General features: G+C 50.8%; 1 protein-coding gene and 2 long non-coding RNA genes across 4 annotated transcripts; 2 read left to right on the top strand and 1 right to left on the bottom strand.

Moving 5' to 3' along the window:
• The first annotated feature begins 3,214 nt into the window (after positions 1-3,214).
• Positions 3,215-4,798, top strand: LOC125726488 (uncharacterized). Of its 2 annotated transcripts, none has more exons than XR_007388189.1 (4): positions 3,215-3,304; positions 3,569-3,700; positions 3,965-4,162; positions 4,691-4,798. It is a non-coding gene; the product is annotated as an uncharacterized LOC125726488 (long non-coding RNA). The 2 variants fall into 2 exon arrangements; XR_007388190.1 differs by lacking the exon at positions 3,215-3,304 and adding an exon at positions 3,317-3,370.
• A 3,564-nt stretch (positions 4,799-8,362) lies between these two features.
• LOC125718732 (immunoglobulin G-binding protein A-like) lies at positions 8,363-9,924 on the top strand. The gene is made up of 2 exons (XM_048992758.1): positions 8,363-9,547; positions 9,692-9,924. The coding sequence occupies exons 1-2, from the start codon at positions 8,920-8,922 to the stop codon at positions 9,922-9,924; spliced, it is 861 nt and encodes a 286-aa protein (XP_048848715.1). The 5' UTR covers positions 8,363-8,919.
• Positions 9,925-21,631: 11,707 nt separating this feature from the next.
• Positions 21,632-22,555, bottom strand: LOC125726486 (uncharacterized). Its single transcript, XR_007388186.1, has 2 exons — positions 22,339-22,555; positions 21,632-22,214 (listed from the first exon to the last, which is right to left on the bottom strand). It is a non-coding gene; the product is annotated as an uncharacterized LOC125726486 (long non-coding RNA).
• Between the last annotated feature and the right edge of the window lie 2,799 nt (positions 22,556-25,354).

Raw genomic sequence — 25,354 nt, 5'->3', positions numbered from 1 at the left:
TCCTCCTCTCCCTCTCTCATCCAGCATTCCATCCCTCTTCTTCTCTCTAACAGCACTCGCTCCCTTTCCTCCTCACCCTCTCTCAGCACTCCCTCTCTCTCCTCTGTACCTCCTGTCCTTTTCTTCCATCTCTCCCCCTTCCTCCCTTGTTTCTCTCCTTCTCTCCCTCTCTCAGCACTCCCTCATCCCTCTCCTCCTCTCCCTCTCCCAGCACTCTTTCTCCTTCCTCCTCACTCTTTCAGCACTCCTTCTCTCTCTAACAACCTCTCCCTCTCTCCCTCTTCCTCCCCCATCTCTTTCCTCCCCTCCTTTTTCTCCCTCTCTCCCCCTGTTCCTTTCCTCCTTTAGTAGGATAAATGGTGGCACACCACAGGACAGCATAGTCTGACTGACTTGGGGTTAGATTCCTCATGCTGTCAGGGGCCATGCTACATCAGAACATCCATCTCTGTGATTGTTCTCAAGAAGTTCACTCATAATGAACACATTTCTTGGCCACCACAGACGGAGACCTTATTTGTCTGTTGTTAACATGTTGTTAAAGGCAGTAATTCATTAAGACTGTGACACATTTACACATTATTTTAGCTCTGTTTTTAATTAGATAGTTCATTAACATGCCATGCTGGGGATTTGTGTACAATATTTCATATAGCAGGTGGATGGGAATAGTAGTACTAATTATTATTAGTAAAGATTTTCAGCAGATATGTGTGTGGACGCAGAGAATGAATCTGGTCATTTTCTGCCCCCTTTGATGATGGACGCAGCCTCATTCTTCAGCCTTGGTGTCAAACAGGGTCTCGTGCTTAAGAAGCTGCTCATTTAGGTTGAAATGTTTGAAATGCCCTCTCTACACAGTGTGACGAATCACAGTGCAGAGCTGTTATGGCAAGGAGTTCTACTTTTGATAAATTGTTCGACAAATTGGCAAGGAGACGCATTTTTATACACCAGCTCACAAAAATGTGTGGAGATTAGAATTCATATTTTAAATACCTGGCTGTGTGCCATAAGATATTTCTGGGAGCTGGTTTATAACTACTGGCAGATATAATTTTTATTCAGCTCTTCTCTCCAAACTCTCGACCTGGTTTTCTATATTAATGCTGTTTTCCTGTCGTTTTAATGACTGATTGAAGGCAAGTGATTGTTCTGCTGACTAATGACCCTTACTCCAAAGCTCAGTTATGAGTGACAGAGATCATTGGATTCCATTGTTCTCTTGCAGTAAAATTTTCTGTGTCGGCTGTTTTTCTAGTCCCACCACTGACTCAGTGAAACTTCCTCTTCCTGGGTCAGTGACCCCATACCTCTGGGTGTGAGGATAAGAGTGGCCATCATGTAGCTGAAGAAGAGCACTGGGCTGTGACCAAGTGATCTCTTTGTTTCAAAAGTGGGCTTTTGTTTCTCTATGCCTGACAGATCATAAATAACTCCATCATCAGCACGAAAGCAATAAACACCATCATCGGCAACATCTCCAGCATTCCAACAATAACCACCATCATCAGCAACATTTCCAGCATTCCAACAATAACCACCATCATCACCAACATCTCCAGCATTCCAACAATTACTACCATCATCAGCAGCATCTACGGCATTCCAACAATTACCACCATCATCACCAACATCTCCAGCATGCCAACAATAACCACCATCATCACCAACATCTCCAATATTCCAACAATAACCACCATCATAACCAACATTTCCAGCATTCCAACAATAACCACCATCATCCCAACATCTCCAGCATGCCAACAATAACCACCATCATCACCAACATCTCCAGTATTCCAACAATAACCACCATCATCACCAACATCTCCAGGAATTATTGGACATCTCCAATTATTAGAGGCACAATGTCACAGTGGGCCTGCATTCATAGTGGGGTACTGCAGGGTTCAATTTTAGGATCCCTTGTATTCATAATTTACATTAATGATATTGACACCAATACATACAGTTTACTAGTTAAATTTGCAGATGACACCAAAGTGGGTGGTGTCGCAGATACTGATCTAACAGCACAGAGGCTACAAGGGGATCTTGATTTAATTAGCGACTGGGCTGATACCTGGCAGATTAAATTTAATATAGATAAATATAAGGTAATCCATGCAGGGATAGAATTCATGGCCATAACTGGAAATTAGCAGGAGAACATTTTAAAATGAATTTGAGGAAGCACCTCTTTACACAGCGTGTAGTTAGAGTATGGAATAGTCTTCCTGCTAGTGTAGCACAAGCTAAAACCCTGGGTTTCTTTAAATTGGAACTAGATAAGATTTTAACAACTCTGAGCTATTAGTTAAATTCTCCCCAAATGAGCTTGATGGGCTAAATGGCCTCCTCTCGATTGTACATTTCTGTTCTTATGTCATCATCACCAACATCTCCAGCATGTCAGCAATAACCACCATTGCCAGCACGAGTACCGCCAAGCATATGCACCAATATCCCCGGCAATTTAAACCATAATTTGCACCATCACCAACATCTGTAGCAAAACCATCCTGATCATCCTCACCATCATAATCATCACCATCATCGTTATCACTAATATCTTCATACCTATGTCATATCCAGATCATCAGTATCTTCAAGTACTTCAGCTCCTCTGCTCATGAAGACAGTCAAGAATAACCTACTGGAGAAATTCAACCCATACATGGACAGACAACTGCTGGTGATCCTCTGAATGGGGAGGTGTGCCTGACAGATGTCAGTCTGCCTCTCAGGTCTCCTTACTTTCCTGAGAATATGGAGGCGATCCGGGCTGAAGGAGACCTGTCTGACCTTCAGGTCTCTTCTCTGTCCTGGGTATGAGGAAGTGATCTGGACTGAGGGATATGCCAGCCTGACTCTTGGATCTCCTCTCTATCCCGAGAATGGGGATATGATCTGGGTTGTGGGAGACACCTGTCTGCCCCTCAGGTCTCCTTACTATCCTGAGAATGGGGAGGTGATCTGGGCTGACGAAGTTGCCTGTCTGCCCCTCATGTCTCCTTACTATCCTGAGAATGGGGAAGTGATCCGGGCTGAGGGAGACGCCTGTCTGGCCCTCAGGTCTCCTCACTATCCTGAGAATGAGGAGGTGATCTGGGCTGAATAAGACGCTTGTCTGCTCCTCGGGTCTCCTCACTATCCTGAGAATGAGGAGGTGATCTGGGCTGAGGGAGACGCCTGTCTGCCCCTTGGGTCTCCTCTCTATCCTGAGAATGGGGAGGTGATTCGGGCTGAGGGAGACGCCTGTCTGCCCCTCGGGTCTCCTCTCTATCCTGAGAATGGGGAGGTGATTAGGGCTGACGGAGACACCTGTCTGCCCCTCGGGTCTCCTCTCTATTCTGAGAATGGGGAGGTGATTAGGGCTGAGGGAGACGCCTGTCTGCCCCTCGGGTCTCCTCTCTATTCTGAGAATGGGGAGGTGATTAGGGCTGAGGGAGACAGCTGTCTGGCCCTCGGGTCTCCTCTCTATCCTGAGAATGGGGAGGTGATTAGGGCTGAGGGAGACAGCTGTCTGGCCCTCGGGTCTCCTCTCTATCCTGAGAATGGGGAGGTGATTCGGGCTGAGGGAGACGCCTGTCTGCCCCTCGGGTCTCCTCTGTATCCTGAGAATGGGGAGGTGATTCGGGCTGAGGGAGACACCTGTCTGCCCCTCGGGTCTCCTCTCTATCCTGAGAATGGGGAGGTGATTAGGGCTGAGGGAGACGCCTGTCTGCCCCTCGGGTCTCCTCTCTATTCTGAGAATGGGGAGGTGATTAGGGCTGAGGGAGACAGCTGTCTGGCCCTCGGGTCTCCTCTCTATCCTGAGAATGGGGAGGTGATTAGGGCTGAGGGAGACAGCTGTCTGGCCCTCGGGTCTCCTCTCTATCCTGAGAATGGGGAGGTGATTCGGGCTGAGGGAGACGCCTGTCTGGCCCTCGGGTCTCCTCTGTATCCTGAGAATGGGGAGGTGATTCGGGCTGAGGGAGACGCCTGTCTGCCCCTCGGGTCTCCTCTCTATCCTGAGAATGGGGAGGTGATTAGGGCTGAGGGAGACGCCTGTCTGCCCCTCGGGTCTCCTCTCTATCCTGAGAATGGGGAGGTGATTCGGGCTGAGGGAGACGCCTGTCTGCCCCTCGGGTCTCCTCTGTATCCTGAGAATGGGGAGGTGATTAGGGCTGAGGGAGACAGCTGTCTGGCCCTCGGGTCTCCTCTCTATCCTGAGAATGGGGAGGTGATTCGGGCTGACGGAGACGCCTGTCTGCCCCTCGGGTCTCCTCTCTATCCTGAGAATGGGGAGGTGATTAGGGCTGAGGGAGACAGCTGTCTGGCCCTCGGGTCTCCTCTCTATCCTGAGAATGGGGAGGTGATTAGGGCTGAGGGAGACGCCTGTCTGCCCCTCGGGTCTCCTCTGTATCCTGAGAATGGGGAGGTGATTAGGGCTGAGGGAGACAGCTGTCTGGCCCTCGGGTCTCCTCTCTATCCTGAGAATGGGGAGGTGATTCGGGCTGACGGAGACGCCTGTCTGCCCCTCGGGTCTCCTCTCTATCCTGAGAATGGGGAGGTGATTAGGGCTGAGGGAGACAGCTGTCTGGCCCTCGGGTCTCCTCTCTATCCTGAGAATGGGGAGGTGATTAGGGCTGAGGGAGACGCCTGTCTGCCCCTCGGGTCTCCTCTCTATCCTGAGAATGGGGAGGTGATTCGGGCTGACGGAGACACCTGTCTGCCCCTCGGGTCTCCTCTCTATCCTGAGAATGGGGAGGTGATTCGGGCTGACGGAGACACCTGTCTGCCCCTCGGGTCTCCTCTCTGTCCTGTCTGTGTCTTCATTCTGAAGAGCTAAATGCTGTGGCTGGGCACAGTGCATCAAGAACTGGGTGATAAAAAGAAGCCAATGAAAGGGATGAAGGGATGTGAATGGTGTCACATGAACGGCTGGCAGACCGGCAGGCGCTCGGCCTCTGGAAAGTCACTTTTCGTCCCCTGAGCCTGACAGATGGCCACTCACCGGGACGACAACATTTCACACCTCTGCTGCTCTCTCAGGAGGGTGTAAAATTTCCTGTGTCTCGCGGGCAGGACATCCTGGTGGCATGTGGTATTTTTAGGCATCTCCCCTCATATGCATTTAACGGCCAATGATCCGCTGCTTCTGGGGCATGGTGCATAATCCTGACCTAAAATCCCCCAGACCGCAGACTCCTCCCCAAGGGGTTACTGTTCTGATGGTCTGCTTTCTACCTGTGGCGTGTTTCAGCAGAGTGATGCATGCTAAGAAGAGAGGCCCATTGCCACTTCTGAGCTCCAAAGACGATACCGTCCCAGTACAGGAATGCCAGGAAGCTCTTTCTCATTAGAATTGCTGCATATGTAAGCGACTTGGATTTGCAATTTGTGTTTCGCTGAATGTGGAAAACTGCTAATTCCTGTACAGACTGGAGCGACCTGTCCCACTTAAGATGTGTGTCCTCTTTAAAGGTCCATGAACTCCTCATGGGAGTGTGTGCTTCTGTGTGTGCGTGTGTGTGTGTGTATGTGTGTGTATGTGCATCTCCAAGGAGCCCCGTCGAATGTGCCCATTATGAGTAATGAATGTTTACAGGGTCGTGAGCAGATGGTGAGTGGCCTGTAATATATGATCCGCTGGCCCTCAATATGGTGCCGTTGCTCGTGTTTATAACACATCGCACTCGGGAAATGAGTCACAGCTGTGGGGCTCTGCGTGACGGCCGTGATAATCAGTGAGGCTGGGAGTATCAGCCACAATCGGGGGGTGGGGTGGGGTGGGGCGGAAGAACCGGAAGTGGAGATGCTGAGAGCCGGGGAGTGCGGGGGTGGGGGGGGGGACAGGTGGACTGCCCAGCAGCAGGCCACATTCCCATCCTGCCCCTGACCCCGAGTCCAACTACCCTGATAAATGACAACAGCGGCAGGATAAAGAGGGACAGCTGAGAGGGGGCGGGGCGAGTGGCGAGAGAGGGCGATTAACATACCACAGGAGGGGCAATTAATCTGCACCGTCCGACACGCTCCGGCCCCCTCACCTCAGCCCTCTGACAGATGGCTGCCTCATCTGTCTCCCAGTGTAGAGGGTCACTCATCCGTCCCACCAGCTGATTCCAGAGTTGGTGACGATCTATTTATCCAGAGAAGAAGCAGTAAAACTATTATCCCCCCCCCCCACCCCTCAGCAACCCCTGCATCACTGCTGAGGTAAAATAGGAACCCAATCTTATCCAGCCCACGGCTTTGATCACACAATCTACTGTTACGGAATAACCCATAGCTTCATGCCTGAAGTAGCATCAAGATGAGCATCATCTTTACCTATGGCCAGAGCAGAAAGTATGACTATGTGGTATTCCTATGAGGACCCCCCACCCAGCAGACAGACAGAGGAGGCCTGGAGTTTGGTGATTTCCTTAGCCCCGCCCCCCTCTGTCACTCCAGCCAACAGCTTTTGTCCTGGTTATATGATGATGTTTATTCTTATCGTTAATCAAGACTGGGCCCCATACAGAGCCGCAGTACAATCCATCCGCGATGAGGCTTGTACAGAGAGGAGGGGCCAGCTGACCTCGGCCATGGCACACATCAAAGGAAGCATAGGAGAGCTGGAGGTTGGGGGGAGATGTTAAGGGTGAGCAGCCAGCAACACACACACACACACACACACCTCCCCCAGGCCCGGCACAGCGGACACTCCATTTACTATCATCCAGGGGGCAGTAAATCACTAGAGACTGACAATAAAAAGGAAATTGCGGGCGGCATTACGATGTTTGCATGATAACCGGTCAGAGAGGATTTATGTAGCCTTTAGCAAGGAGCAGCTCGTAAAGGATAATTACAGCAGCCCCCCCCCCCCCCCCAACCACCCACCCAGGTTCCTCTATGCTCCACACGGCAAAGGAGAGGCTGATTCAGCATGCAGAGGATTGGGGGCCTTCCCTGTCACTGTTTGCCCAGATGTTGGGAGAAGGACGTCTGCCTTCCCTGTGTCTGTTCTAGAGGAACTTTCTGACCCGTCAAGACACGTGAAGGTCAGCTGAAGGTCAAGGGTTACGTGAAGATAAGTTGGGATGGAGGCTGATGGAGTTACCCTCACACAGTAAGGAGGTCCTAGGGTGACCAAGCTGTCACTACCAGAAAATGTCCCCCCCCCCTTGCTCCTCATACGCAGGCAGGGGCTGTTTGCCCAATGGTGTGTCTCTGTTGTGAATACGGAATACTCACAATGATTCACTGGTCTCGGGACAGGCCTGTGCTCATTTTCTACCTGCTGTGTGTAGCCCCGCTGAATCCACCTGGTGTTTCTAAGAATCATCTCCACGTCTATTGTCTACGTGCAGAACACGCCCTGGGTGCAACCACTCTGTCCAGTGAAAAGCAAGCAGGTTGGCATGCTGAGGCCAGAAACTGGGAGGTGGGGGGCCTGGTGGATAGGGTGCCATTAACTCACCTCACGCCCCAAGGTGGCCTCCTGCTGTCCCAGATCTCCTTCCTCAGGCCCAATCCGTGCCCCATACAACGAGCTGATTGGCCCTTGGAGTACCCCTCCCCTGTCACTTATCAATCTAAAACATATCATTGGCTAATAATAAGATTCATTCCTCTGTGTGAATTATGGCCCCTCTTATGCCCACCAGTTTAAAATATCTTAGTATCGCCACTGCATCTCACTGCAAAAGCTCAACATTTTCCCATGCAGTCTCTCCTCTGAAGGGGTGGGAAGAGGAGGCGGGGTCATCGAGGATGCCCAGTGCTGTGCTCGTAAAAAATGAGGAAAGTGATCAGTAGACCAACCCCACCCCCCACCCCCCCCCTGCCCAAAGCTGTATTCAAGTCAGCACTTTATCCTGGATCCTGTCGAGGGTGGGGGTGTGAGTGGGTGGGTGGGGGGGGGGGAAGGTGCTTAGCGGGGGCCGTTTGTCATAACACTCATCAATAAGTGTCGCCACGATGCCGGGAGCTTAATTAGCCTGCTCGCTCATTAGCATCCTGCCTTGCTCCCTCCGCGAAGGGGCCTGATTATTCTCCGGTTCGGTCCTGGCCAATTACTGGTCCGAAATGGAACAGCATTAATCAGGCTTTAGCGGTGTGGCGGATGGCGGAGGGCCGCGGTGGCTAATATGTCACCGTCGGCAGGGCGGCTGCCGGCATTTAGTGCTGCGAGTCAGGCGGGTACATCACAGTACCATGTGGGACAGGCTGCTAGCAGGCTGCTCATTTTTTACTCCTCCTTTATTTCCCTTTTTCACAGGGGGTGGGGGGGTATGGTATGTGAGGGTGGGCACTGGTAGGCGAATGGAGCTGAATACTCACACAAACACACACACACACACACACAGAAACCACAACCAGCCCCACAAAACACATCCAGGCAGAAGTTCTGATCTGCGCGCGAGAGATTCTCCCACAATTCAGTGTGTCTCTCAGCTCTGCACAGCGCTGCATGTTTGCTGGATGATTCGCTGCTTAATTTCCCGTCGCTGTGTTGCGCTAACATGTCTGTGACACCTGCTCTAATTAACTAGCTAACACGGTATGTGATTAATGAACACGCCTCCGTGCCGCGGCGCTACTCTGCACCGGAGCGGGGCCACTCTGCCCCTGTGAGTCTCTTACTGTGCGCTGCCGTGCTGAGACACCAGGCAAGATCCTGCATGAGGATGGCCCACGCACAGGGCGGGGAGACGGTGCGACACTGCATGAGCTGTGCAAGGCCAGAGTCTGTCACAATCTTCAGGTCCCACATCCACTGGGTCATGTTGACCAGGTAGCTTGCTTAATTGTATCAAAAAATGTATGATTCATATGTAAAGGAAAGCAACATTACCCTACCATACCTGAATCCTGGATGCATTTTCCACATCAAAACCACATCACAGAGACACTAAGATTGTGTTAAGGTTTTACACGGAGATGGCAAGAAGCAGAGGGCTGCCTGGAAGAGAAGGTACCAACCACAACCTAAACTTATACCCTACAAGCTACACGAAGATACAGGCTAATGAGGGTAGAGACCTCACAAAAAGCAAGGGTACAGGCCACAAAACAAGCAAGGATGCAGGCTACAAACCAGGCCGCAAAGTAAGAGAGACTACAGGCTACAAACCAGGCCGCAAAACAAGCAAGGATGCAGGCTACAAACCAGGCCGCAAAGTAATAGAGACTACAGGCTACAAACCAGGCCGCAAAACAAGCAAGGATGCAGGCTACAAACCAGGCCGCAAAGTAAGAGAGACTACAGGCTACAAACCAGGCCGCAAAACAAGCAAGGATGCAGGCTACAAACCAGGCCGCAAAGTAAGAGAGACTACAGGCTACAAACCAGGCCGCAAAACAAGCAAGGATGCAGGCTACAAACCAGGCCGCAAAGTAAGAGAGACTACAGGCTACAAACCAGGCCGCAAAACAAGCAAGGATGCAGGCTACAAACCAGGCCGCAAAGTAAGAGAGACTACAGGATACAAACCAGGCCGCAAAACAAGCAAGGATGCAGGCTACAAACCAGGCCGCAAAGTAAGAGAGACTACAGGCTACAAACCAGGTTGCAAAACAAGCAAGGATGCAGGCTACAAACCAGGCCGCAAAGTAAGAGAGACTACAGGCTACAAACCAGGCCGCAAAACAAGCAAGGATGCAGGCTACAAACCAGGCCGCAAAGTAATAGAGACTACAGGCTACAAACCAGGCCGCAAAACAAGCAAGGATGCAGGCTACAAACCAGGCCACAAAGTAAGAGAGACTACAGGCTACAAACCAGGCCGCAAAGTAAGAGAGACTACAGGCTACAAACCAGGCCGCAAAACAAGCAAGGATGCAGGCTACAAACCAGGCCGCAAAGTAAGAGTGACTACAGGCTACAAACCAGGACACAAAACAAGCAAGGATGCAGGCTACAAACCAGGCCGCAAAGTAAGATAGACTACAGGCTACAAACCAGGCCGCAAAACAAGCAAGGATGCAGGCTACAAACCAGGCCGCAAAGTAAGAGTGACTACAGGCTACAAACCAGGCCACAAAACAAGCAAGGATGCAGGCTACAAAGCAGGCCGCAAAGTAAGAGAGACTACAGGCTACAAAGCAGGCCGCAAAGTAAGAGAGACTACAGGCTACAAACCAGGCCGCAAAGTAAGAGAGACTACAGGCTACAAAGCAGGCCGCAAAGTAAGAGAGACTACAGGCTACAAACCAGGCCGCAAAGTAAGAGAGACTACAGGCTACAAACCAGGCCGCAAAGTAAGAGAGACTACAGGCTACAAACCACGCAACTGTATAGACTAAGCAAGAGTACAGTACAAGCAACAAACTAAGAGCAGGTATAGTCTACAAACCCAACCAGGGTACAAGCCACAGTCCTTATTTTTAATATTAAAGTCCTGTTTACACACACTTATATACATTACATCATGTGATATGAGGTCATATGAATAATCCAATGACTGTTTCCCATTTTGATGCCATAATATCCTGACCTCCAGCATCATCTCTGGGTCCAGTCAGTTAGGCGACCGTGCTGTCCCGGTGGTTTGGATGGAAGCGGAGAGAGAGGCACAGCACAGACGTGCGAGAGAGGGCAACGCCAATAGGATGGCGTGCGGACAGGCCGCACACCGAGGCTCGGCATGGTGAGCCACAGCCACTGCCTGTCCCTCTGTGCGCTAATTGAATTAGACTGATGGAGCACATTACATTAACATTCATATTTCACTCCGTTTTATTAGGCAGCCTGACAGGCTGCGAGAAATACTGTTAGTCTCTTGGCCCATGACACCCTAAAGCCCCTCCCCCATACTCTGTCTTTTGTTGTTCCGCTTTCACCTGGCTGCCCGCTCTGAGCTCCCTGCCCCGCCCATCCTTTCTGCTGGGTGGCATGGGTATCGGGGGCGGATTTCACACTCATGCCCCATGCTGTGGGACTGCATCCGTGACCCAAAACCCCTGAACCAGGCAGCTTAGAGACAACACACCTAGCAGTGTTGAGTGAGGCCAAACTGAGCCAAACCAGGCCGAGCTAAGCCAATCCGCAGGCTAATTATCTGGTATCACTTTGACCGATTTTCATTAAAGTAACATATAAAAACACTAATCATCACTTTTCCATTTTACAGCGCAGCTAACTAAACTATTAATGTCCCAGATCTTCAGTATCCATTTTCAGTTCTTTCAGTTGACATCCAACGGAAGCATGTGAGGGCCTCCTATCGTGGAGCGGGAGGACAGGAACGTGGGGTGAGCCTGGGGTCCTGCAGCCGGGGAAGGTCTTGCCGGATGAGGAGGCGTGACGGATCTGTGAGGTGATGACATGTTGGTTCTTCATCTGAAGCCCATTTGTAAACTGCACTGGCATGGTGTGAAGAGACCGGGGGAGGAGGGTGGGTAGGTTAAGAATAACAGCCGCATGATATTAACGAAGCACAGTCCTTTTATTAACAATATTAATTAGCGCTTTTCAATTAGGAATGAAATCAATATGGCGGAGTAAGACGGGGGGGGCCATTTCCGATCAGTCACAGCGAGTCTTTATCTGTCTAACTGCCTCTGTGAGGGTAAGGGAGGAATTCTGGGCGGCATTTTTAATTAGGCCGACGGAGAACGTCATCCTGCTCTCCTCTCTGTCTCTTATCCGTTTCACTTTTAATCTCATTTGCAACCCCCCCCTTTTTGTCTAAATCTTCTCCTCCTTTCTTTCCCTCCATCTCTCCCTCTCTCATTTGCCTTCCCAGTCCTGTACCCTCTTAATCAGACAAGCAGCAAAATAGGATTAGAGCTACCCCACAGTAATCCGGCATTTGCCGGCGTGCCCTAATTTATTAAGCCTTGCTTTTGTATATCCGCACGTCGACATGCTGGGAGGCTCCGACAAGCCGACGCTGCGCTGTTTCTTCCTCCATATTTCTGTGTTTCCCAGAACCCCCCCAGGACTGTGAGAATCCGCTCCTCTTTGAGGACGTAATTATGGTGTCTCCCACAAGGCGAGCGGTGATGGGCCAGTCCCATCACATTTCCGCTCCCTCCGTTTCTCCAGGTCTCGCTGCTGCCGTTGTTGTTGTTTCTGTTGCTCCTGTCATCATCGTCATGACAACAGCTGTCACCCCGCGTCGCACTTCTTCCATCATCGATGCTAAAGTCGCGAGGTGACCCTCGAGCCACACGGCTCCTGTCCTCCCCCCAACAACATGCCTGACTGCTCAACCAGCAGGCGGGCGCCTTAATCACAGATGTGCATCTCACCTTCGGTGTGCTCGTGTCATCCCTGCCCCCGAACCATGTCACCAGAGCAAATTAATGCCCGCTCCTCCGTCCCAGCGGCCCCATAGCCCTTCTCAGCACATCCCTCGCCTCCGGCCACCGCAGCCCTCTTCACCAAAGACTGCAGGTGCGGATCTCACTGCTTGGTGGGCCGAGCACACGCCGCCGCCCGCTGCCGCCGCTCGGTTGACGTGACTTGCGGGACCTGGGGCTGAAAGTGACATGCGGCAGCCTGGCTATACCGCTGGGGTAGGGGGGGGCTGACGGCCTCTGCTGCGCCTGGATGGGGCGTCTCGAACTCCGTCCTCCCGCATTAGTCTCAGCGACAGCTGTTACGCCCAATTTCCAAAGGACCGCGAGGGGGAGGGAAAAAAGAGGCACGGAGATTGTGACCACCGGTGGCTAAAAACACGCAGTCGTCCTTCATGACGACCAGGGCTCCCATTTAAGTGAGCATCGCTCATTAATTCTGTATCCCTCCGCTCGTCTTTTTGCAATTTTTATTTCGGTGTTTTGTTTTCCGTCAGACCAAAGGAGGTTTCTCTCCGTCTGCGATACGAGACGTTTATCACCAGGGGAGGTGGTGTTGGTGGGCGGGCGGGGGAGGGGGGCGGCTCGGAGAGGCTGAGGTACAGCTGCAGAGTGGAGTGGCTGGAGAGGTAGCAGGTGCTAAAGGCTACAGCAAACCAGGCCCAGCCAAGGTGGATGTGGGCAGGAAGTGGGCCGGCTGCCAGCTTGACCTTAACTCTTGCCCTGTCTTTCTCTGTTTCTCTGGAGTTGAAAATCTCTGCTTTATGTCACATCATCAAGCGCCAACGTGTGACATACAGCCAAGCACCTCCCTCCGCGCTCTGTGAGGTCTTCTTGGGGTGATAGAAATCGCTTATGCGTGAGGTAACCCGCCTGACCGACGGCTCTGAGCTCGGTTAACGACGGGGCTGCTTAAGCTCTTGCTGCGTTACCTTCAGCATGAGGATGGAGACGCCGAGGCCAGATCAGCCAATCCCTGTCAGCTGCCCTGTCTGTGTCTCTGTGTCTGCATGGTTCTTAGGAGGACAGGGTGCAGCGTCTCCACACATGTGCCTGTGCCTCCATCCCAGTGGTCCATCCGGGCCCCCACCCTCCCAGGCTCTGGGCTACAGTGGAGGCGGGGCCTAATTCCTGCCCTAATTCATCAGGCCACGTTGCCGCCCTAAGGACCCAATTAGCAGTACACACTGACACTGCGTTCCCTGGCTCCTGTCGTAATTTATTGTCTTATTACAGCACCGAAGCAGCATCAATTAATTACCCATTAAAGTGTTCCTGTCCCCAAGATTAATGGGAGTGAGGGTGGAGCCGTCGGGGGGGAGGAAGGCGGGGGGGGGGGGGTGATGTGAAAAAACATAAGGGAAGGGGAAGGACACGTGCTTAAAGGCAGGAGAGGTGAGAGCTGCAGGGAGACGCTGTGTTTCCTGTTTGCAGTGACCCTTCGCGCTGTACCTGGGAGTCCGCCTTGCTCTCACCTCGTCTACCACGACTTAATGCGAGGCGCATCATGAAGAGGGACATCAAATATGAATGAACTTGTGTGACGCAGCGCCAAGCCCCTCGTCCTGTCCTGTTACCTGCAATCCCCAGCGGAATACCCTCTGGTTCCCAGAGATCTGCTGACGTGGCTACAATGCAGTAATTATTGTTTTCCCCATAATTTATTGCTGTGATTTAGCTTTCAGAGGTTGTCATCGCTTGAGTTACCACGCACCCCCCCCCCCCCCCCCCCGCATGCCTGCACACGGGCCGCCCCCCCGGCTTCTCTGGATCAGCACATGGGCGCCCCCCAAACGCAGAGGGTATGGGGCTGCGTCACAGCAGCGCTTTTCCAATGGCTGCGCACATGATACCACCGCAGACGCCGGTGTCGGTGAAGGAGGAGCCCATGGGAGGGCGGGGGGATTAATTATTAAATAAAAAGCGTCCGCTGCCGTCAACGAGACGTGTCCCTGCGTGATTTACACCCCTCTCTCCCCTTTCTCCGGCTGCCTGGATCTGTAAGCGATCTCTGTGAAGGTCGAGGTAAGTCCTCTGACAGGGTGTGGGGGGAGGGGAAGCTAGCTCTGCTCCGTCGCCGTCCTGGTCCGGTTTCGGGCGGCTGAGCTGAGGGCAGCGCTTTCGGACGCGCAGGACTTACACGCATGTGGTGGGATATGTTCAGAAAATGTTTGAAAAATAAATATGAAGGAGTGACACCTTCACTCTGGTGCTGTGTCGCGATGTAGCTTTACAAACCCCCCCCCCCCCCAGCTGTTTCTCTTGGCTCTGAGTTGCCAGCCCACTGAGTCACAAGGTCAGTCCGCCAGGCCGTCGCCGGGCAGAGAAATGGCCTGCGGCAGATTGGCGCTGATGCGGGCCAGGCCTGGTCACATGCGGGGGGCACAGCTCTGCTCCAGCCACAAGCTACTGTCAGGCCACACGCAACATAAAATGTTCCTTCTCATTTATGATCATCGTGTATGAATTGAGGAGACTTTAAAGGAAATCCCAGCGTTTTGTGTGTGTGCTCTAGCATTTTCTTTGAGCATGACCCCGTCCCCATGGGTCCATTTTGACACATATAATGCCTTAACTCATTTCTGTACTGGCCAAAGGAAGAAATGAGTTTTGACACCCAGGGGTGGGTGGGATTTCTTGTGCTGTCAATCATGCACTGGAGCTACCACCCTAAGAGCCAAGCTGGTAGCCAATGAAGAGTTAAAAGGCTGGTTGATTGACAGCACCACAGAAATCCCGCCTGCCGTGGGTGTCATGTCTGTCATCACCAACTAAATGTGCGGTAAAAGAAAGAGCCCCCCCCCCCCCCCCCCCCCCCCCCCCCGGTGGTTTAAGCCCGACTTTATTCTCAGCGACAGTGCTGATGGAGTGAAATCAAATGTCTGCTCTTTCTGTTTTTAGCCACCCAGCCTGCGTGCTTCAGCCTGCCACTGACATCCCAGAATAACTTAAAAGAAACAAATGAAAAGATGTTACCGGAGCAAATTAGCTGCTCATCTATTTTTTATTAACCAATCAGATGGCGGCAGATGGCTTCTGGAGTTAATGGGCGAACGTGTTGGACACGGCGCGGACGAGCCGCCAGAGAGCTCCCCTGGTAGCCGGGGGCAACCACCAATCAGCTCCGCCGGCTTGGGGCCCTACATTTTTTATGGTGCTAAGTTTAGCCACCCGGTGGAGCCTCCATCATTGCCGTTCGTCTTAATTCCTTTGTTATGATGTTTGTGTACTGCGTGTTTCCACTGCACCAAATAGCCCAGATAAGTGTGTCAGTTTGATGCCCAGAACTGTCTGACCCCGTGGTTTTACCAAAAAGGTAGAAATAGCCCAAGGTTATTCTGGCCAAATGAAAGCCCCTAAATAGCTATTGCATCCCATGAACGGCACTGTATGAATTCGCCGGGGTGTGTCTACGGCCGATATGCTCGTTACATCTCAGGTGCAAGAAGTCAGGGAGCGAGACGAGCTTTATAAGTTGTGGGTTGGGTTGGTTGAGAGTCGCTCGGATTTGATGCGTTAGGAGCCATATAAACATTTTCTGTTTCAAACTCAGATGTGTTTTTTGGCTTTTCAACATCTGTCCATCCATCTTTTTACTGTAGCTGCTTACAAATGTCATGATCTGGTTATTTTAGCATTTTTGGAACGCTGACCAGCTGATCGATGGCTGATGTATGAATCCTTGGACAGCAGATCACACAATTCCCAAAAATTCCATTCCTAAAAAATATCATGCTAATAAATATAATGCAAAGTTTTAAATAAATAAAAATGTGATGCCAAGCCAGTGTCTTTCAGCGCGGAACATAATGTAACATGAATACTGACAGGTCCTGGTCTCTCGCTGTCACTTGTCATCTAAAAATGTGAACTAAAATAATGAGGGTGCCCTTAAAATGACAGAGTTGCAGAACGAGGGCGTTTATAGGAAACGCTCACTATAGAGGTTCTCAACTTGGGAGTCCTAATATTCTGCTCCTGACAAAGGAACGTCAGGTCTACCTGATACCCCCCAAGAGCACCATAAACACGAATCACATGCAAGAGGCTTTGCCCAATTGCTCTGTACCATTTCTGACACTGACAGGGATGATGGATCACTCCCATTACCCTCTGCGTACTGCGCTGTAAATCACCCAAAAACTGAGAAACAAAGCCCTGATGAACCTAACCGGCAGAGCAGCATAGTGAGCTGTCCATCAGGGCTCCAGGTGCCAACTGGGCTCAGGACCTCAGTGCCCAGGCCCACCCCACGCCTGGGTCTAAGCCCTACAGGGGATACCAGCATGATGATGTTTGGTCATATGTTCCCTGATGTGTGGTCACATGTTTGATCACATGTCCCCTGATGTGTGGTCACATGTTTGATCACATGTCCCATGATGTGTGGTCACATGTTTGATCACATGTCCCCTGATGTGTGGTCACATGTTTGATCACATGTCCCCTGATGTGTGGTCACATGTTTGATCACATGTCCCATGATGTTTGGATACATGTTTGATTACATGTTCCCTGATGTGTGGTCACATGTTTGATCACGTCCCCTGATGTGTGGTCACATGTTTGAATCAACATATCCCATGTTGTTTGGTCACATTTGATCACATGTCCCCTGATATGTGGTCACATGTTTGATCACATGTCCGACCGTGTTTGGTCACATATTTGATTCACATGCCTGGCAGCTGGGGTTTGCCTGGGTTTGTGTTATTGATTCGTACAGAGCAGGGAGGTTAGAAGACAGAGCTTGAGTCTTCCTTGGACACCAGGCTCCCAAGTGTATGACGAGTGATGGGGTGTTACTTATGCATATCCCACTGCCTGATCTTGACATCATATTATGATAACAGATTATACTAAGAAAATGTTATAGCGAGACACGTTTGAAACATGTTCGTTAATAACATTCTCTACGATGCCCCTCCCTCCTGCCTGTCACTACTGTGATGTCTCTCCAGAGATTTCTTTCAAACATGGATTTGATTAAAGTGAGAATAATGCACCCCCCCTACTTCCCTGTCAGTAAGGGTTTACAGCACAGCATGTCACCATGGAAAAGGACAGGAGCGGAACTGGTGTGTAGGTGTGAGGATCAATAGTTAGTATGGAAGCAAACATGAGGAACAGGGAATTCTGAAATCCTGTGGACCCTGTCATGCCTAGGAGATTATCCAGCTTATAGGAGGGTTGAAGCAGACTCCCCACCCTGACCCTGACCCTGACCCTGACCCTTGCCCTCACTGTCACCTGTAACCTGCCCAGCAGACCTCGGTGTACACCAGCCTATGGTGGAGGGACACTGGCCCAGGGCTGTGCTCCTGCTAATTAGAGGTAAAGTTCCCCAGCTCCGCGTCCCCAGGCCGCAGGTCATGCTGATGTCATATTTGATGTCCCACACAGTCCGCCTGGGCGTTTGCAGAGACGAGGTTCAGGGCCCCTCTTTCTGACTGCCGCAGACAGCATGACATGCAGACTAAGCCTCCATTGTCTCTCAGTCCCCCCCCCCCGACCCTCACTCCCAACGGTCGCGTCCCACCTGCCCTTCTCTCGCCGCTCACAGCTGTCTGCGTGACAGCGTGCGCTATACCTGTGTATTGTGTGTAAAGGGGTCAGGCCACAGGCTGGGGGGCTGGGTGCAGGGAAGGGGGCATACGACACCGGATATATCAGCCACACAGCTATGGGTACATGCGGGGGGGCGGGGGGGATGAACAAGTGCTCAAATCAGGCTGCTTTGTACATTGCACACTTGCTTCATTCTCTACAAATGCTGTTAATTACATCTCCATTCCCCCACAAAATCGGGACACAGTAGAAGATAAAAACAAAATTCAATGATTTACAAATGATACCGACCCATATTTAATTGAAAACAGAGCAAAGACAACATATCAAATGTTGTGTTGCATTGTTTTATGACAAATATATGATCAGTTTCAATTTGATGCCAGAAAAACATTTCAGAAAAGTGGGGACAGGGGAAACAAAAGAATGGAAAAGTTGTTTAATGCTAAAACAAAAGAGTTGGTTGAATGAATATCCATCCATCCATCCATCCATTTTCTGAAACCGCTTATCCTATTCAGGGTTATGGGGGGTCCAGAGCCCATCCCAGAGGCCATGGGCACAATGCAGGGAAGAACCCAGGATGGGGCGTCATGGGGCACATTCACACACCATTCACTCACACACACACTGGTTGAATGAATATCTAATTAGGTTAATTGGCAGGAGGTCAGTAAGATGATTGGGTGTAAAAAGAGCCTCCCAGAGAGGCAGAGTCTCTGTGCAGTGAAGATGGAGAGAAGTTCACCACTCCGTGAAAGACTATGTGGGCAAATAGTGCAACAATTTAAGAATAATGTTCCTAAATGTTTTAGGGAAAGTATTAGGGAATTTCGTCATCTGTGGAACATAATATCATTTAGAGATCATGAAAAGAATCTGATTGCAAGAGGCAAGGCCAAAATCCAGTACTGGATAGCCGTGATATTCCGGTCCTCAGGCGACGCTGCATTACAAACGGACAGAATTCTACGGTGGAAATCACTGTATGGGCTCCGGAACACTTTCGAAAACCACTGTCTGTGAGCACAGTTTGTCGCCGTATCCACAAATGCAGGATGAAACTCTATAATGCAAAGAAGAAACCAATTCTAAGCATGACCCAGAAACGCTGCCGACTTCTCTGGGCCTGAGCTCATTTATGATGGACTGAGGCAAAATGAAAAACTGTGGTCCTGTGGTCTGATGAATCAAAATTTTGAATTCTTTTTGCAAATCATGGACGCCACGACCTTCGTGATGGTATGGGGGTGCATTAGTGCCCATCGCTTGGGGAGCTTGCATGTCTGGGAAGGCACCATTAATGCTGAACGATATACACACATATATTCTGCCATCCAGACAAGGTCTTTGTCAGAGAAGCCCTTTTATATTTCAGCAAGACAATGTCAAACCTCATTCTGTGCGTATTACAACAGCATGACTCCGTAGTGAAAGAGGCTGGGTGCTAGACTAGCCAGCCTGCAGTCCAGACCTGTCAGCCAACATTTGGCGTTTCATGAAACGAAAAATACGACAAAGGGGAACCTGAACTGTTGAGCAGTTGAAATCCTATATCAGGCAAGAATGGGACAACATTTCACTTTCAAAACTCCAGCAACTGGTACCCTCAGTTCCCAAACGATTACAGTGTTGTAAAACACGAGGTGATGCAACGCAGTGGTAAACATGCCCCTATCCCAACTTTTTGAAACATGTTGCTGGCATAAAATTCTAATTGAGCATATATTTGTCATAAAACAATATGTCTCAGCTTCAACATTTTATATTGTCTGTGTTCTATTTTTCAATTAAATATGGGTTTATCATTAGTAAATCATTGCATGCTGTTTTAATTTACATTTTATACAGCATCCTAATTTTTGGGAAAAGGAGTCGTATTTGCTTTCCAGTAGAGCAACATTCATCCTCCCCCAGATTTGGAACTCCGGTTATTCTGAGTACAAGCATGCCCTTTTGGGAAAACAGGAATGCTGAGAGGTCCCATAATTGGCCACATTGGATGCCGTGGTACATCAGCGACGCTGTAAGTCTATTTGGATGCAACGTGAGGAACGAGGCCTGGGGAGGTGGGCTGATGCAGAGTTAGTCTGTGTCCCCCACCTCCCTGGCCGTATCCCCAGCGGCTGCAGAGCTGCCTGCCTGAGTAGTCAGGATGTGTCCAGATGGGCGCACAGTGTGTCTGGCTGAGTGTCTGTGCTGCCTGTCTGACTGCGTGTCTCTTCTGCATGTTTGTGCTGCCTGTCTGGTTGTGTGTCATTGCCGTATATCTGTGTTGACTGCCTGTCTGTGTGTCTATGCTACATATCTGTACTGCTTGTCTATGCTGTGTGTCTGTGCTGCCTGTCTGACTGTGTGTCTGTGCTGCGTGTCTATGCTGCGTATTTGTGCTGCCTGTCTGTGCTGCCTATCTGACTGCATGTCTGAGCTGCCTGTCTGTGCTGCCTGTCTGACTATGTGTCTGTGCTGCATAAGGGACACTGCAGCACCTTCAGCTCAGGCGCTCGGATCCAGATCATCAGTCATCCTGTCGCTTTCAGATGACTACATTGCTTAAGCTCTCTGTCTGTGGGTGGCAAGCCGTAACTTCACAAGTTTGGGGTAAAACTCAGACAAATGCAGGCATGTGACTGACTCTGTGGGTTACTGGTTACCTCTTGGTTTAATCTGCCTGTTCCTGGTGATTACAGGTTTGTAATATAATTCTCAGAGCTCTGCGTTAGTGGAGGGGGGTGTTGGAATGGATCTTATGCAGAACCTTTGTAGCTGGGTGTGTGTGTGTGTGTGTGTGGGGGGGGGGGCCCCCTGGTCAGTGCCCCACCCTCTCTCCCCTCTCCCCTTGGCCTTGGGGGCCCTTCCTCACATTACTGGGCTGCTCACCCAGTAAAGCACACTCTTTCCTGGCAGCATGACTCCCCACCCCGCCCCCATTTAGCCGGTGCCCATAAATCAGTGCGTAAATGAACTCACAGGTTTATTAGGGTGTGCTAAAACAATCTGTCCGGCCGTAGCTTCCAGCGCCTCTCTGGGCCTGGCTGATGGTGTCCTTCCCCCGACCCCCCAGCCCCCAGCAGCTCGTAAATACTGCCCTTCTCTCCCCCTTCCCTGACTTTCAGGAAAAATGTCCGCTTCCCCGGTCTCAGCTGACCGCCCAGCTATTGGTCTCGCAGTTCATGCACAGGTTTGCCTGCTCACTTATCTGAAATTATTACTACACTTTGCCCACTCTTCCCCTTAGGGTGGCAGGATGGCTGATGGGCCATGGGCTCTGCCTCCATCTGATCCTGGATACAGATCTCACTGCCTTCAGGAGACACGTGTGGATAGTGAGTGTCAGCTTGTGGGAGGAGCTTACAGGTCTAAGACACCTGCTTGAACCAATCCCTGCTCCCCCTCGCCCATCAGTGCAATGCTTGCCATGATGCGCCATCTTCACATGTGATTACATATTTGTCCTCCACACTGGATGTCCCCTCCCTCACAGTGCTTGGATTGGACGTTTCCACCACATCATCTCCTGATTGGACTTCACCCCTCCATACAGTGTTCTGATTGGATGTCTCCCACCACACTGTGTATTGATTAGACGACCCCATATTTTGTCCTCTTTTCCCTCACTGTCTTTAAGAAGCCTTCTCATTCCTATCCATGCATGCAGAAGAGCGTTGTCATGGGCCTGCTGTGTAAGCTACAACTGCACGGTATTTACACACATACACACACACACACACACACACACAGGCCCTGCCCATCTGGTTCTTTTTAATGGAGCACACACAGCTCCCAAACTCATCACTTTATTTGATTTAAAAAGGACAAGCAGCCAAGTTTAAATCAGAGACATTCCTACCCCGAGTCCGTCTCTCAGCTGCGCTCCCCTCCTTTATCCGCACTCCCTTACTTCACTAAGGGCCAGGGCGGGTGGACAGCTCTTAATAAAACTGTCACAAACACAGAGGAATGCAGCACGCCTCCTCGCTTAAAGTGCAATTACCCAGCGCGCCTGACGCGGTGTTACGCGACCTGTCACCGCGCCCTTTTCCCGCTGCCGTCTTTTTCCGAGCTGTCCTCCTTCCCCTGCTTTCCGCACCTCTTCCTTTTCATAAACACTCCTGTTTTTTTCAACTCCAGATGGCATTTACCAAACACGCGGTCAAATACGATAACTCAGAGCACAGTAATTGAATTGGCTTTTTATATTATCCGCGGCAGTAATTGAATCATATCTTCTAGACCCTGTTAAGGCCTCTGTCGCAACTCATTCTGGACGGGACGGCATGAGAGGCAGCTTGATGGATGGGCCCTGCGCTCCGCTCCGGGGAAAGGGTTCACTCTGGCTCCGCCCATGAAAAACACCAGCAGGGCTAAACAAAGAATGAAAAAATTAATAGAGCTTAAAAGAGTCCTGGGGACACATGGAGTACAAAGCGAGTTTAACAACACGAGACGCCCACAGAAAGCAATCAGTCAGCCCCCGACATCACAAACCTCCGATCTGCCAACAACAGTGGCTGACAGCGTGCTGAGTGAGATCACCATCAGGGGGAGGGGGGGCGGAGCTTAAACAGCACGGGACGCACGTGGGATCTAGCAGGCAGCGGGGCAAAATGGGGAGAGGCTATCGGAGTGAGAAGCGGACGGAGACACTCGGAGCAAAGAGCGTAAGACGGAAATGGGGGGCGAGGCACAGAAGAGAGTGACAGGGAGTGGGAGGTAGGGCGGGGAGAAATATGGAGGAGAGAGTGAAACAGGGAGAGGGGGAGAGGAGTAGAGAGTTAGGAAAAGCAGGCAAGTGAAAGAGAAAGTGGGAGAAAGAGGGAGAGAGGTAGGAAGAGAGATAGATAACAAGAAACAGCGGGACAGTAAAGGAGAAAAGAGAGTGAGCGAGTCAGAGAGAGAGATAGAGAGTGGGAACAAGGGAGAGAGACAGAGAGAGAGAGAGAGAGAGATAGAGAGAGAGCGAGAGAGAGAGAGAGAGCAATAGAGAGAGAGGGAGAGAGAGCAATAGAAAGGGAATCCTGTGCTTGGGAGGCCCAGTAATTAAAATACACAGACAAGGCCTGGTCTGTAAGAACCCCCCCCCCCCCCCCCCCCCCGGCCCCCATTACAGCACGTACGTTTTTAATTATGTCAAAATGATTTATTTAAACGTCAAGTGATATGTCACCTCACTTCCTTTCATTTTTCACATTGTTTGTGTTTTTCCTGGATGATAAATTTATCTTCAGACAGCCCAATATGACTAATTAACTTTGAAATATAAGAACCAGATGTGTGACCCAAGGAAGTTCCTGAGTCAAGCCAGAGAAATATCCAATGCTGCCCTCCCCCATGTTGACACCCCCCGGCTGCAATCCCCCCCCCCCCGTTGTTCCCACCCCAAAGCTGCTGCGCTCACTCTCTCGTCTGTCCGTCACTCATTCGCTCCTCTCCTTCCCTCTCTCCCCCCCTTCACTCAGTGCCCCGCTCTCATTCGTCACCCTCCCCTCGGCCTGGCGCCTGTTTCCTTTCCGCATGCCACGCGGGTCAGTATTGAGGTTCAGGGCAGAACACGGATCTGCCTGGACAAAACCCAGCGGCGTAAGTCAGTAAGGCCCAGCCTCACATGCCCGCAGGAGCGGATTACTCTGCGTTTCCCCTCTTTTCATATGCTCAGTCTAGTCTCGCTATGCTAAAGCAGCAGCTAATTTGCACAAACAGTCCGTCTTGTACCGCAAGCTGCCTGCGACAGTTTCCAGCCCCCCCATGACCCTGACCAGTTCGGCTTCAGGTTACCTGTGCTTACCACAGCCAGCCCCTCCCTGACTGACACGGGCCACATGCAGGTTCATATTCACAACAGAATGGAAGTGCCGTTGTCATGTTGTGCACGCAGATGCAAGTGTCTCTTCAAAGTTACCAGCTGCTAACTTCCGTTGTGCCCCAGAAACACAGTAGCCTAGTTTGGGCTCCCCAGGGAGAGCTGACTTCCATCACTTGTGCTTAATGGTGAGTCTGGATGCGTTTAGAACATGGGATGTGTGCTTCAGCAAAAAGAACATTCATAATGCACACACACAAACACACACACACACACACACATACAGAACGTTAATGTACCATCATAAGCTATTGTATATTTAAGCAACCACTCAACTGCTTTGGGTTATACAGTCAGTGACCTAACTCCAACCCGATGGTCACTTCTGAACTTGCTTTAAACTCCCCTCACATTCATATATGTGGGTCTGAGCCCCCCAAGGTTGAAAAATTTAATTAGAAGTTCTGAAGCAAGTTCTGGAGCAGGTCCTTAACCAGGTTCTCAAGCAGGTCCTAAAGTAGGTCCTGGAGCAAGTTCTGTAGCACGTCCTTAAGCAGGTTTTGAAGAACTTCCTGGGGCAGGTCCTGAAGTCGATCCTGGAACACGTCCATAAGTAGGTTCTGGCACAAGTTCTGGAGCAGGTTCTGAAGTCAATCCTGGGGCAGGTCCTAAAGCAAGCTGTAGAACAGGTCCTGTAGCAGATCTTGAAATAGGTTCTAATTTCAATCCTGGAGCAATTTCTTGAACTGGTCCTGGTGCAATTTCTGAAGTAGGTACTGAAACAGGTCCTGGAACAGGTTCTGTATCAGGTTTTGAAGCTGGTCCTGGAGCAGTGTCCTGAAAAATGTTCTACAGCAGGTCCTGAGGCAGGTTTATCACTAAGTGAATTAGTTTCACATTGGTGTTTGACTAGTTTTGCTTGGTGTATAAATAAGGCCTTGGTATCTCTCTGCCTCTTTCTTTCTCCTCCATTTCTCTCTCTTTCTTCCTCTATCTCTCCCTCTCCTCTACCCCCACTTTCTTTCTTCCCTCTCCTCTGTTTCCCTCTTTCTATCCTTCCTTCACCCCATCTCCCTCTTTCTCCCTCTGTTTCTCTCTCTCCTTCTCTTCCATCTCCCCCCTCTCATTCTTCCTCTATCTCTCCCTCCCTCCTCCTCTACCTCCCTCTCTCTCTTCCCTCTCCTGTTTCCCTCTCTCTCTGTTCCTCTCCTCCATCTCCCTCTTCCTCTCCTCCCTCTCATCTGTTTCCCTCTTTCTCTCCCTCCTTCTCCCCATCTCCTTCTTTCCCTTCTGTCTCCCTCTCTCTCTCCCTCTCCTCCCCCCTCCATCTCCTCCATCTGCCTGCCCCTGTCCTGCCTCCCTCTCTCCCCCCCCCTCTCCTACACACAGGAGGGCTACAGGAGGGCTCCCTGCTCTCACTTTGACAGTCTGCCATGGGTGACATGTGATCTGTACAAATTTCAGGACTAATAAATCTACCTGTCAGTGCGGGAGACATGAAAGGCGGCAGGCCTACGGCACCAGCTTTAACACAACTCCTGTTGATGGAATTCTGTAGGCTGGAGAATTATAGCTGTCAGAAAAACGCCCACATCAAATCGCAAGGCTTGGCCTTATTTCTTCTCTTTTTTTCTCCTCGCTTTCCCCTTCCCCCTCTCCTTCCTTCCTCCTCATCCAGGAGAGACATAGACTTTCTTTCAGGGT

Source organism: Brienomyrus brachyistius, chromosome 2 (assembly GCF_023856365.1).
Source record: "Brienomyrus brachyistius isolate T26 chromosome 2, BBRACH_0.4, whole genome shotgun sequence".
NCBI classification, from domain to species: domain Eukaryota; kingdom Metazoa; phylum Chordata; class Actinopteri; order Osteoglossiformes; family Mormyridae; genus Brienomyrus; species Brienomyrus brachyistius.
Note: the sequence above shows the minus strand (reverse complement) of the source record. Positions and strands in the feature narration are given on the sequence as shown.